Genomic DNA, 14,775 nt, shown 5'->3' on the forward strand with positions numbered 1-14,775 from the left:
CCATAGTCAATCATGAAACAGCCATCAACAGACAGTTAACCTAACATGCATATTTTTGGAATGTGGGAGGAAGACGGAGTACCCGGAGAAAACCCACACACGCACGGGGAGAACATGCAAACTCCACACAGAGATGGCCAACGGAGATTCGAACCCCATCATTTATTGATCAGTTAATGTTTGGAAAACGAGGGAGCAATGTTTGAACAGGCAAAATGTCGAGGGACGACTGTATATAATACTGCGGCCACGTAAATTCAGTAACGCTACAGGAGTAGTTGAAACTGACAGAATTACTTTATTGCGCAGATCATCGCTGTAAGCATGTGCTTTAGCAGAAAATAAGGTTGGTGCTAGGGGGCGTCTTAGAATAGTTGACTATTTGACGATTCGATCAACTATCAATCTTGCCGTTGACTCATAAAAACGTCATGTGATGAGGATTGTACCATTCTGACTACATGGAGCGTGGCCACGGCTGCTGCTAAGCATACATTTTTTTCAAAAAGCGTCTTTGTTTTTGTTATAAATAGCAGACAAAACCAGCCTAATTTATGTTAATAAAGAACTGAAAATTATGTGTGTTTAATAGAAGACCTATACTCACCACGCATGAATAAAGTCACCCGCTTTACAGTGGCAAAATCTGTTACGCCAACTTCATTGTATATCAAGCCATGTTGTTGCTATTTTCCGACTTTTCTGATGTGTCATGAGCTCGCTTGCCAAAAGCAACCTTGTTTCGGTTTTGTGCGTCGTGCTTTCTGTGTCACTAAATAAACGAAGGTACTGTTGTTGCACACCGACCATGCTTATTTGTTTCAGCCTGTTTCTTTGAGGCGGAACGAGTCACAGATGAGATGTGTTTATTTTTAGGGATCGCCATTAGCTCTGCTCTTTAAAAAAAATAATTAAAAAAAACAAAACATTTGGCTATTGGTTGACTATGAAAAAAAAAAAAATCGAACGAATCAGACTCGACGATGAAAATCCTTAGTCGAAGACAGTCCTAAGTTGGCACCACTTCAAAACATGTTCTTTTACTTTTGGCCTGGGTTTTTTTTTCCTGCTACACCTTTAGGCTGCAAACAAGTAGGGCCTGAATACTGTAGATGAAGTTCAGCATGGCTGATCGACAAATGGATACATCGATTCAAGACGCCAATCAGCTACCAGTGTACTGTATATGATTAGTAAACGTGCACACAGAAGATGCACTACAGTATGTAAGCTTTCAGTCAGTCATACTTATCTGTGTTTACACACACACATACGCTTCCTCAAGGGGATATCAGAGGCTCTATGTGGGGGACAAATAGATGGTTGTGTACAGTCAAGTCTAGCTTTAAGCTCGTCTCTCTCACTGCTGAGCAGCAAAGTCAGCAACTGCGATACAGTGATCCAATCCTAGCAGCAGAAATCAGCTGACCTTCTCACCGCACTCTCTTAACATCCTTAAAGCATGCCCATGCTCCTCCTCCACATCCCATTTTAGATCTAGGGCAAAGTATGAAGCTCGTCCACGAGATCTCTTGGTAGATTTGCAAATGCTAATTTTAAAACTATTCTAACATTAATAGCTTGTTTGTTAGGTCTGCTACCTTGGTGTCATTGAGGCAGGCATCTGAGGCAATACGGAAAGAACAGAGCCATAATGGCAAGCTTCACGGTGAATGGCTGATGGCGTTGCAGTGGTCCCTTATCATTTCACTCTGGCTGCAACCACACCCACCAAAAAAAATACATCCACTTTGCTTGCTCAGTTTTTCTTCACATGGCGCAAACCATGCACTGTTTGTATATTTCCACACAAAACCTGAAAGTAGGGTCAGGGGTGTCCAAAGTGCAGCCCGCAGCTGTTTTTTTTATTGGCCCACAGCACATTCTAAAAATATAATTTTACAAGAAACAGAAAAACAGCAAAAATGGAAAAACCAGCAGCAATTTTACAAGAACAAAGTGTAAATATTAAGAGAAAAAACGAGCTAACATCGTAATATGAGGAAAAATAACGTCATTTAGTACATAAAGTTGAAATACCAAAGAAAAAATGTTGTTTTTTTTTTAAGAGTTGTAACAGGTTGCAGAAAAAGTTGTTACGAGAAGAGTGAAGTTGATACTATACTAGCCTTTTTCACCCATATCACAAAGCTGAGATGCAGTTTTTTCTTGAAATATATTTAACTTCTTAGCATATCTCCTTACAAAACATCAATGTGGCAAAGTTGCATCCTTTTGTTTTTCCACTATGTGGCCCTCGGGGCAAAACGTTTGGACACCCCTGGTCTAAATAATGCCCCTAATGACCTTCCACTTCCTGTGCACAGCAGCTAAACAGGAAGTATACAATCGGAAACAGGTCAAGAGCAGCTACTTCACTCCCCTCTCAGCAGCAAGCCTGCAGCAGGAGTACTTGCATCATTAACTGCACTCGCATCTTTTCCCACACTTTCGTTATGCATCTGCTGGTCTAACTCCCTGTAATCCCATTTACAGTGGGTAGCGGGGCTGATTATACGCATGCATACAACCGCCAACATTTTCCCTGAAACACAATGAAATGAAAAAAAAAGGTGCAAATTAGCAGACAACCAGGAGAGGGGGTGAACCAACGTAATAATAATAAAAAAAAGCACACAAAAGGCGTGTACAGCTACAAAAATTGAGATGAACTTCGTGAGGCCTGAGTGCTCTAAGTGTGTGTGTGTGTGTGTGTGTGTGTGTTGGGCTCGCCTGGCCTGATGCAACACAGATCTCTAATCCAATTACACTTCAGACCAGCCTTGCGGCCTAGCCCCAGTCACCAAGGGCAAATCTATCGTGAGCTTACACCAGTGCTAACAGCTTCCTGGCTACGAACACATCCAGCAGCTCAGTCCAGGCCGAGTTGTCTGAAGCTAACCATGTCTAAAGTGGGGAAAAAATAAGAATAAGAATAAATAATCTCATTTTATGACTCATTCTGAATACACAGTAAGTCCAACAAGCTCTTTCTCTTCCTGCCCTGCAGACGGCTCATTTGCCAGTGTGTCCTGCAGCCTGGGCCCCAGCAGTTAAATCTCCCCCTCTGTCCTCTATTGCAGACCTCTGCTGTTTCTAATCTAACTGTTTGACCCATGCTGCCGCTTCCTCATCTATCTCCATATCTCACCTATTGCCTGAGCGGCACTATCTTTTCCCATATATCCCCCCCACTCTTTACCTATATGGTTTCCATTGTCTACGCTCCACCTTATCTGTTACCCTCTCTTCTTCTTATCTATGCTTTCTGTTCAGTTGGCCTGCTCCAATAGTTTCCTACCCTCCAACCCATCCAAGTAATTATTGAGTTTAATGAGTACTGTGTTTGGTTGAAAGCAAGACACAAAATGATAATGGACGTATCCCAAAGATTTTTTTTAACCAAAAGGCCAACCAAGTCCTAGAATTGCAGGGGATACACTATAAGAGGGCATATTCATATGCAGCACAAAAGTCTGGATACACTTTCAGTTTTGCATACTTCCTGTTTTCCTGTCAGACAGTAAATGAGGGGTGTCCAAAGTGCAGCCCGGAGGCCATTTGCCACCCGCGGCTGTTATTTTATTGGCCCACAGCACATGACACCAGTAGAAATGGAAAAATTAGCAGTAATTTTACAAGAAGAAAAGTCAAAATATTAGCTAGTGAGTGTTTTTTGTAAATAAATAAAATTAAATTAAAAAATAAAAATAGGACTACAAATGTGTAGCAAATGCTTGTCCATCTTTTGTATACCCAGGCTTTGGTTAGAGACCTGCTATTAAATATTGGTGTTTTCAGGCTCTAAAAACCTGTTGCCATGAGCAAATTGGCACAGTTTTGATAAAGCTTCAGTTCCAAACAGTCAGGAGAACACAAGCTAGAGATTGTGAGAGGCATCACAAGCATGAGCGTTGCAGAAAATGGGTTGTGACCATTAACCAAGACAGACACTAGATTAAAAAGAAAGCTGAGGGGGCATAGCAGAAGAGAGAGAAGCTGATTAGTCATGACGCTTCCCGTCAGGCCTTTCTTTTCCAGTCCGTCTCCATCCATTGGCAGCGCCAGTTGTGCGCCAGAGGCTGGCCTCGATGGAGTGTTACAAAAATAAATTAATAAACAGTCACAGCATGGTGCCTCTGCCCTGCCAACAAAAATAGAGGCAACACATACGAACATTTCAGCACAGCCGAGAGGTGCACAAAAATGGGACCCGAATGTGTCAAACAAAAACAGCTTGAAGATATTCCCTTACTTAAGTATCTCAAAATGATTATAATGTATAGGCAGCTACGCTGTCAGCACAATGCAGCTATCAGAGGTTAAGTCCAGTTCTGAGCTGGCCAAGCCCTACAACATGGGTGGGTGTGAGTGGAGAAGCTTCCAGAGCAGAGGTTCAGGTAATTTGGTTTGCAGGCTCCAGCAGGATCAGATTGCACCATGAACATGCAAGATGCACTGCAAAGTAGGTCTCCGCAACCTGATTCAGTAACTTATTCATTTAAAATCAAGAAATTCCACACTTTAATATTATAATCTTCCGAGAAAGAAATACTGCAATGTCATTCTGGTATCATGTTGATTTCTGGGCCTCGCCTTGAGAAGACAGGGAGGTGGATGTGCCACAAGAGACAAACTGAGAGTTAAAGTCAGTGTACTTGAAACTATTTGGCTCCTCAAAAGGGGCTGTAATGGAAACAACATTGACGTCAAAGATCAGTTACCAACTTACTTTCATCCCAATGGGTTGTCTTGCACACTGAAGGGGCGTTGCAAGGAAGGGATAGACAGGCTTATTGGGAGGAGAAAGTCTCGATAATGGAGCACTACGATGCTTAGTTGTCATCTTTTGTGTGGTCATTCACATTACCCAAAAAATGTGACTTGTCAATGTGAATGCAAAGCGTCCGTGAAGTGACGCGCATGTGCAAAACATGACATCACACCGACATGTGTGAATGTGTAGTATCACGTTTTTCTGCTCAGCAGGGGTTGCTGGTAGGGGTGTTATTTGATCAGTGTATATCTTAGGTGACTGCTGACTTTTGACTCATGGGGGACAGAATGAATATTTCACTCTGGTCTCAAAATAACTGAAGCATGGATGAGTAGGGAATACCACCAAACACCAAAAAGAGCAGGGGTGTGATGACAGGGAGGCCATGCTAGCTCAATCGCTACCCCCCTCCAGCTTTGCTTTGCTCCCCACACCTTGTTGTCATTCATTGACAGATGCATAATGTACAGTCGAGTGGATGCTTGTGCAAAATGGCTCGTCATACTACCCAGTCTACCCTTCTCCATGCTCGACTAACAGCTACCCAGCCTTGTTTGTAAACAGCACTCTGAGAAGACTGGGGCAGCCATGGGCCAGTTCAACACATCCTGGCTTCCCATGACTGAGGAGCATTGCTCAAGCTGCAGCCAAGCACGCACATCAGCGTAGTGAGCAATAAACGGGACAGAATTAAAAGGCGGAGAGAGACAAACTCATAGACAGTGTATCACACAGCTGTGCGCATGCCCTTTCAAAGAGGTAAACAAACCATACAGCCCTCTTCTCTCCCAGATCTGTTGTTAATGGCACATTTTGGTGGCATATCACAGGGGCTGTGGGTTGGATCACAACTTTAAACCTACACCACATTAGACAGTGCTTATTAATAATTTACCAGGATGAGCTGGCCCAAATGACCCTGCCTGCCAAAAGTTGTAGAACCTCCATAATGTCAAACTGAATAAACCTGAAAAATAAACTTGACATTTGCTACAGGTTGTGACACACTGTTTGGCGTAACAGGAGTTGACGTCAGGAGCCTCTGATAAGACAAATGTTACCCAAGTTGGACCCAAAAAACACACTGGTCAGACAAAATACACAAAGGCCTGTGGATAAGGTTGGACAAGAACGGTGTGACAGCGTAAAATGAAATGAAAATGAAAGTAGACATTAAAATGAAATGAAATTTAAAAAAAATAATAATAATAATAAAATGACCTGACAGGACTTAATATCATCGGCTCTCACTTGGGCTCACAACCTCATGTAGATCTTGTACATTCAGTTAGGTCAGAGGTGTCCAAAGTGTGGACCAAGGGCCTTTTGCAGCACGCAGCGGTTTCTTTATTGGTGCTAAAAATATTATTTAACGAGAAAACAAAACAAACAAAAAAAAAACAGGCAACATTTAAATTGTACACTACCAGGACAAGACACCATTAGTATAATGACAACAAGATAGTACATTTGTTCAGTGACACTTGAAAAAGTTAGTACGTACCCTATGAAGAACAAAAACGAGCTCCGAACTAACCGCATTGCTTGTTTGTTTCAAAAACAAAATGTCACTGTGGTAAAAAGTCACATTTGGAGCCTGAAGACAAGATGCTAGGCGGATAACGCTACAGCCAGCGACAGCTAGGCAAAATCGTGTAAACAAAGATGCAAGAATAGTCTAACGGAGATAGGTTTGGTAAGGAGTGATCAAACACGGTGGCATTGATTGGCATAGCCTGTGGCAAGCTCAATACGAGATGCATCATTTTGTTGGCAACCCTACGTGACACAGCAGACTGTCGCCCCCGCACGCCGATCGTTTTTTGTGATCAGCTTTGAAAGGCATTTGTTGTTTTTTACGGAAATCGGCCAATAGTTAACAGTGGCCTATCGATCGGAGCATCCCTACTACTTAGCATATGTTACAAAATATCAAAGTGGCAAAAATGCATCCTTTCATTTTCACTATGTGGCCATCGCTGGAAAAAGTTTGGACACCTCAGCTTGAGGTCAAAATGGAATATACGTTGTTGGGAATCTTTCTGGCAGGACATGTATTTTAGTGAGTATAAAATACTTTTCCTTTATTCCTGAAGCAAATGCCAGAAATGGATGTATATTTCTGCTTTGAGTTGAAACGTCAAGCTGAGAGGACAACATGACCTGAAAATTATGACACAAGCCTGAGAGAAAAATCTCACATTAAAATATTCAAGTGTGCACGGAAGGAAGACAAACCACACAGTGACACAGGCGGACGCTTCCCAGGGTAGAGGAAATTCAGTCTCAAAAAAGTAGCTCTTGCAAAAACCCCTATTGATTTCTGTCTCTTTCAAATGTTCAGTATCTATCTTTTAACTTTGCTTGCAGCAGGTCATTGTTTCCCACATTGCCAGTAAATTCATTCACACACCAAAAATAGAATACACTTTTTACAGCACACACATCCACAGAGATTGAGCTGTACTTCTTCCACAATGCTGAACAGTTAAACCACTACATTTATAGAACTTTCTTCACTCTACAGTACTTTCCACCACAGCACAAAGCTTTATGAAAAAAAAACAGCAGTTGTCTATATCACATACCAAAAATTTGGGGTAAAAAAAAATTTCTAGGAAGAGGCAAAAATAAAGTAGTCGTCCCTCGCCACTGCGCAGTCCTAACATCACTCCCTCACTCTATTGCGGTTTTTCAAAAATGTATTAATAAATGATCGCTGTTTCATGGTTGACTACGGCTTATTATTAGTCCAAAATATTGAAAGACAAGTCATATGTAGTATTCTGGTCACTAGGCATTAGCAATGTTAAAATGATGAGACATTAGCTTACATTACTTTACCTTGACTTGCACTGCATTAAGTCAGCCGTGGAAGCAAAGTGAAAAAAAAGTTCACCTCCCATTCTGTGTGGAAGTGGTACATTTTTGGCTTCTTACTTTGTCCTTCTTCCTCATTCAGTTTCAAACACTTTCTTAAGTTTAGAATTATTCAATTGGAGAGGCTAACTAGTTAGCTCGGTAGTTTGCTATGCTTAAAGCAGCAGCTGTCTCGAATCCTGTAGCCTGCGCGTAGGAGTTGCGCAATATGGTAAAAACAAAGAATAATAGGAGTGTAAAGGTGACTATAGGAGTAGTATTTCATGTCTACAGTGCTCTAATAATGGTAAAAACTGTATTTAGAAGATCATAAGCAGGTTTTCTATGCTCCAACTCTGAAAATATTCAATTTATTAATACTGAATCCTACTTCACGTTAATTCACTTATCATGGTTGAGTCAGGAACCAACTAACCGCGATAAATGAGGGGCAAAAAAATTGTCAATCTTCACTGATGAAGTTGCAAGCTACGACCTTCGTGGTACTGCTTTATAAACTAGAAATGCATGGTCCAGAACCTTCAAATGTCGTACCATAAAAGCTGCACCATAATATCTGTGAGAAAAAAAACATAACTGATGTATAAGTCAGTATAATTAAGAAAACAACTGTAAAGGGTAAAGCATTAAGACACAAGTGATGCAAAGCAAGCAAAGGGTTCACTCAGACTACGTCATGCTCAGGTCAGGAGTCGTAGAGCTCGTTCCACTTAGCTGCTGTTTCCATTCTCCCTCTTTTAGTTCAGCATTACCAAGCAATCACTCAAAATCAAGAGGATTAAACATCTGTCAAAGCCTGCCCATTTCACCAAGCAGGAAAAGACACATTTAGGCGTCGCGCATCTCCCCTGTGATTCAGCGTCCTGTCGGCGTCTGAAATTGGACAAATGAGGTCATTCAGCATGGAAATAATGCAGGCACTCACTGTCTGGGCGGCGTCTGGCTCACAAACAAATTGTGGCAAGTGCAAAAATAACAACAAAGATTATTTAAGCACATAAACACCTCTGAGTCGCCTGCTGTTAGCGCAGAAACAAAGATTTGTCACACACCCTGCGCTTTAATATCACCATCTCCTTCCCCTTGGAATCGCTGAGGTTTTCAAAAACGTCCACTTTGGAGACCCGCTTTTGAAAGTTTACAACTTTACTCACAAAAAAAAAAGCTGTCAGTATGTAAACACATGACCTAAGCAACAACACTTTCATGTATTTTTAAATAAAAGCAGCATTTCCTAAATAGCCCCTTAATCTAGCCGCCATTCGGGAAGCGTGTTGTTACGAGCTCCTGAACTCCACTTGATTCCCCGTGGGGCTTTATCCTTCCCGTAAACAACTCCACCCCTTCCCAGTACCTGCTAATGTCTTCAATGCTTACACATAATCAACCACTCCATCATAAACTTTTATAATCAACCTGGATCGCTTTCTTTCCACTACCATTCTTAAGCGGTGTTTTTCCTCCGCGTTGTCCCACAATTTGACATGGTAATGCGTGTCATTTATCCATTTATGGCACAGCTGGAATGCGTGAAGACTAGTTTGCGCACCGTTTGCGTTCTGTTTACACATAAATTACTTGGCACGCATTTCGTGACTGAAAATGCTGCGCATTGGCACGAAATGGCCACGCTCCCGCACGACTTTACACCTTGTCAAATATTGATTACGTCTAGCGCATGACAATACTACGCTGGACGCGCATTGTTCATGCATTTGTGAAACACTCGAGGCATTATTTGGTCCCACTCTGTCCCGCGTGATGCAACACAACAGCAGGCATCACCCGAAGCTTCATTAATCCCCTTATTTGCAAGGGACCTACAAGACGTTGAACTCCAAAGAAGCAGCTCATGCAGAAAAAAAAAGGTTAAAAATGATCTTGCAGCTGCTGAAAGAGAATGTGCAAAGAGCAGCAAGGAGGCACAAGCTAGAAAAAAGGAGGCAAGGATAGCGTGGGAGAGGGAATTGCTGACTAGAAGACATCACTTTGGGCATTATGACCACTTATTAACAGAAATTCACAAGGAAGATCCAAAAGGCTTCAGAAAGTACTTGAGGATTCCCCCAACTTGCTCCATGAAGTTAACCCCATTCATGTGAATGAGACACGCTTGGATGAACATGTTCACGTTGCGTTGACGACTAGTTCGCGTAAATTACGCAAAATTTTAAATTTAGAAGATTTTAAAGTTTTCTTTACGCACTGGCATGCAGCGCCACACAGTTTCCACATACTTCACCTTTTTTTTTTTTTTTATTGCTGTGTGGTTGTTTAACATGAAGTAATGAGCGGATGGCGTTCTTCAATTGCTCAACAATCGCTAAGCAAACCAGTCTGACAGCAACAGCTCAGCTGTTTGGCCAAAACATAACTATTACTTTTAATGAAGCCTCATAGGGCCGGTGCTCTCGTGAAAGCTGTTAGCGCATCAGTACATTTGGCAACATGAGTCAGCGAGGCAGGTCACACTGCAAATGGCCAACAAATTATTAGCACCACCACCACCACCCCTCCTCTAACAAGCAAAGGGAAAAGTCATCTGACAGCTTCAAAATGCAATTTTCTTTCTCTCCAGTGGGTCTTTTTGCTGCTCTTATTCTCTCGGAGCTATTTTGGTGTGAGATTAAGTTACTGCTGAAGACAGCAATACTTGCCGTGTCTGCTTACACACAATAAAAGCATTTGAGCAGCAAACTCAAGAGGAATATTTTATTGTGAAGAAAGTGTCAACCCTGACTGTGAACTAATTTATGAAGATGGCACACACAAATGCCATTCTTGCAAGGAACTATCTGATATGCAGTAGTCCCTCGCCACTTCACGGTTCAAATTTTGCTTTTGTTCGGTGAGACAAGCACCAGACTTGAACTTTTATTGCAGGTTTAAATGATCTCACAACAAGCAAAATAACAATAAGAACAATGTACTAATCATAACAAAAACAACACAGGCTACTTGTGGCCATAATCCAGCTAAAACTCAACTCTGAACCACCGACGTCAATTCCTGTCCACATGTCCAAAAGACATTTATTGCAACACACATGAGCGTGTTATTTATGTTTAAATGGCTTCATTTATCTGATTATACCTACTATGATGGGCAATACGAATGTAAAGGTGACTATAAGGGTGTTATTTCATGTCGAGAGAGCACTAATAATGTTAAAAAAAAAGCTTATTTAGTAGATTGTAAGCAGGTTTACGGACGAAACACAAACCTTCTGGTTTCTGGACGAACTGCTCTACCTCCTGAGTCACTGCAGTGGCTGTTTCATGGTTGAATACAGCCATTAATAGTCAGAAAATATGAATATTGAAGCAAATTTTACGCCTTTTACCCCAAATGACGCATTTTCAAGCATAAAAATGGCCAAATAAACTAAAGCACAAATAGAAGGCATTCAGAAGCCGCATTCAAAAACACTGTGAATGACATGTCATGTTCTACACTGACCACTGGGTGTCAGTAATGTCCCTGTAATGTTAGGTGAAACACACAGACGCCAGACTTTTATCGCAGGTTTGACTGCTCTCACAAGCGGCACAATAATCACTCATAAAAATCCCCCATGAAAACACAGGCCACTGTTACGGCTTATTTACGTCTTAAATGGCTTATTTACTCTTATTACATCTACTCTATTAGGTAATAGGAGTGAAAAAGTGACTATAGGGGTGTTATTTCATTTCTGGAGGGCTCTAATAATGTTTAAAAAATGTATTTAGAAGGTCATAAACAGGTTTTCTGTGCTCTAACTGTGAAAATCTTCCATTTATAAATAAGTAAATAAATAACTTTTTGTTCATGAGCACGATGGGGCAACAATCACCAGCTGCTCATTTCTATTCTTGCACATGTTGCAGTGTTTCTCATTCAGCAATTGATTTGTGCCACGAATGAATTCATCCTTGCCCATAAGACACATTATAAAGGGTGTGCCTGTGTAGGTTGTCGCTACAACTCCAAACAGCAGGCGGTATCGTAACTCTGCTTCTTAAACACCCCTCAAATGCACATACCACAACTGACTTGGTTGTGCATTATAACGCATCTGTTCATCAATGTGAGGACACATGAGCCACACGATGACATGTACATTATCTTTCAAATCAGCACACATCGACATGCAGCCATGGAAACATCAAAATTGTTTTGTTTTGTTTGTTTTTAAACCGCCCGTGCGTTTTACGTATAACACACATGCGCGTGAAGGAAAAAGTTCAGTTTTGACTTCTCCACACACAAACACCGAGTCAGAATTTTTTTTCCGTCTCCATTCTGGTTGGAGTTTTGCATCATGGCATTGCAAGAATTAGGAACCCAAACCACAAAAACAAGCAGCTAAGCCAGATTAAAAAAAAAAACAAAAAACAACAACAAAACGTTTGCGTGTTAGGAATTATGACAGGTGGCACAAATTACTTAAATATGCTACAAGTCATCAAATTTGCCATTGTTTTGGTATGTTGGTGATGCCATATAGTTTCTATTTTGAGTCTTCAATAAAAAATGTGTGAAGAAGCAAATGATGATGCCTGATTTTACTTCCTCCTAAAGTGCTCATGAGTATGAATAAGAATGCCGCTCGTGTTAAAGCGCTGATATTGTCGTTGCATGTGTGTGGTGGTGTTTTTTTCCCCTGAACGTTATCTCTCAGCCAAAACGTCACATGGTGAAGAAGCATCTCAGACAGCAGTCCTCCACCCTTCCTCTGCCCTGCCTTGCGTGCTCTGTGGCACCAGCAAAAAAAAAAAAAAAAAACCACTTACCTTGCAACACCCTACAGAGCAACAAAATTGTTGAATTGTTTCAAAAGTTGTTTGAACCTACCACATTTCCAAACGGTGCATCTTAATGCAGAACAATGAAGCTGTTACTGTAGCACATACACCACAGACTGTACAGAATATAAGACAGCACATCTTACAAGCAGACATTACTTACTGGAGCGGTTGGCTATGCAAGGTGCTCTAAGTGGATGCTTTATGTACTGCTTGTGGCCACTTGCAAACTTTGTTTGAATATAGAGTTATTTACTTGTATGTTTTAAATCTCCCATTCATGGTGACAGGTACATGTGGGCTAGCACGGCTGATAACGGTGGAGCAGAAAGCGCCAGCCCGGGAGACAGCACCTTGCGCGGGGGAATAAACTCAACTAGGGTATACAGCCGCGTTAGCAGGGAGTCCGCTAATGTTAGCCACTTTGCCGTGTTAATCATTGCTATAAATAAGCATCCTCTACAGCAAGCCTGTTCTCAAAAAAGACACTTTCAGGATCCATTGTGGGTGCTGCCATTCTCGCATAAAAATGAAAACGCTTCAAGTATGCCAAAATAAGCCTCTGGGTCCTTGCTAAGATTAGGTCTGTTTATCATTGCAGGTGAAGCCCGCTGGCAGTTTAGCTATCGAGCTAGCCTCACCGGGCTAGGCTAAGCTAAGCGACATGCTAGTCGCTTCCAGCAACATAATGACTTTAAATAGGAATGTGTGAGAATTCAACACGACAGTCTTCTAGGAAAATGTCAAATAAGACAGTGACAACCTCCTAGTGTTATGAACATAATGAGAGCGCAGGTGACCTGTCAAATGAGAGGAAGCTGTGTGTGTACTCACCCCATTAACCAGTCCATGGTGCTGTTGCAGCTAGCTTGGCTAATGCTAGCTAGCAGGGGATAACGCCAGGAGTCGGAGGCGACCCCCTACTTCAACCGGTCGACTCCCTTCGCTGCTCGGCTCCCTTGCCTCCCGAGTACCGCCGCACTCCCCCGGGGGTCCGTTGCCTCACACACAGAAACGGCGCTCACACTTGGATTGATTGTCCTTGTTGTGCTCCTCAGCTAGCTCGGAGCATTAAGAAGCAGATCAGCGGGCAGCCCTGAAGCGGGGACTCAAGTATTGGACGACTTTGAGCCGGGCAGAGGCGCGCGCGTTCCAGCCGGTGCAGAATGGAGGCTGGGCTGCTGGGATGCTGCTGATCAACGCCGGTAAGCTCTGTCATGAAACCTTGCAGCTGACAGCCTGAAGCTTCAGTGAGGCGGCTGCTGCTGCTGCTGCTGCTGCTGCTGCTGCTACTCAGTGAAGCACTCTCACATCGATGTCCGGAAGTAAACACAGCGCTCCACTCTGCCGCTCCCGTGCGTGAGTCTATCTAACGTTGAAGGCAATGAAAAGCCTCTATAGCATTTGATGCTTTGAAGTGGACAATCGCACGTACTCCTGGCTCCTTCCACTCGTTTTTTTTTTTTTTTTTTGCTTCTTATGCATGTTATAAATACGTGCATGCAATACTAGTGTCATCGCTGCAATATGTGCATGATTCATTGTGAATGTCCCCCCTTCAATCAAGAAATAAAAGTTGCTTTCTACAGTGGCTGAAAATTATTTACGAAATGTAAGTTCAAGCGACAGTTTCCTGGTTTTTCATGCCCAACTTGAACATCACTGTAAAAAAAAATTGTATAAAAAATATAGGCAGGCAGAGGTATAAATTGCTTTACATTGTATATAATAAAATGTGTTTTATTACTTTCGTTATCCACTGCAAAGGACATTGCGTTGCAGTAAAAATGGACAATGGATTATAATGCCCATTATATACGGCACGTGAGCTTATAATAAGAGAAAAACCATGCAAATCCGCCCTCTAGTGGCTGTGGGCAGCATAGATATGAGAGCAATTTGATTGGATGCTTGGTTAGCGCTGTGAGGTGCCATTACGTCAGTATGACGTCATTGCTTTCCATCTTCATAAAGTCTGATATTTTGGATTCCTGAAAAAATGAATGCACGGGATTAGGCAATGATCCTTTCGGAGGGTGGGGGTCAAACTGTGTCATTTAGACACTCCAAAGGCGTTTGATTGCAGCGGCAATGCTTATTTTAGTCTCACACTGTGGTCCCCATCCTAGAAAGGAATGGGACAAAGCAAAATGATGCATGCGACAAAAATCATCCATCCGTCCATTTTCAATACTGCTTGGCCTCACCGGCGAGCTCGAGCCTATCCCTGACTTTGGGCGAGTGGCAGCATACATACAAACAACCATTCACACTCACATTCACACCTATGGTCAAACCACCACCAAAATATGCAATTAATAGTTGCTATGC

General features: G+C 42.1%; 1 protein-coding gene across 1 annotated transcript in view; it reads right to left on the reverse strand.

Annotated features, from left to right (window-relative positions):
- The window catches only part of mob2a (MOB kinase activator 2a), a 78,643-nt gene extending 64,947 nt beyond the window's left edge, over positions 1-13,696 (reverse strand). Inside the window, exon 1 of the mRNA XM_054776486.1 lies at positions 13,279-13,696. Within this exon, the coding sequence (XP_054632461.1) occupies positions 13,279-13,295 (17 nt within the window). The 5' untranslated portion in view covers positions 13,296-13,696. The remainder of the gene's footprint in view (positions 1-13,278) is intronic.
- Between the last annotated feature and the right edge of the window lie 1,079 nt (positions 13,697-14,775).

Source organism: Dunckerocampus dactyliophorus, chromosome 5, assembly GCF_027744805.1.
Source record: "Dunckerocampus dactyliophorus isolate RoL2022-P2 chromosome 5, RoL_Ddac_1.1, whole genome shotgun sequence".
Taxonomy (NCBI): Eukaryota; Metazoa; Chordata; class Actinopteri; order Syngnathiformes; family Syngnathidae; genus Dunckerocampus; species Dunckerocampus dactyliophorus.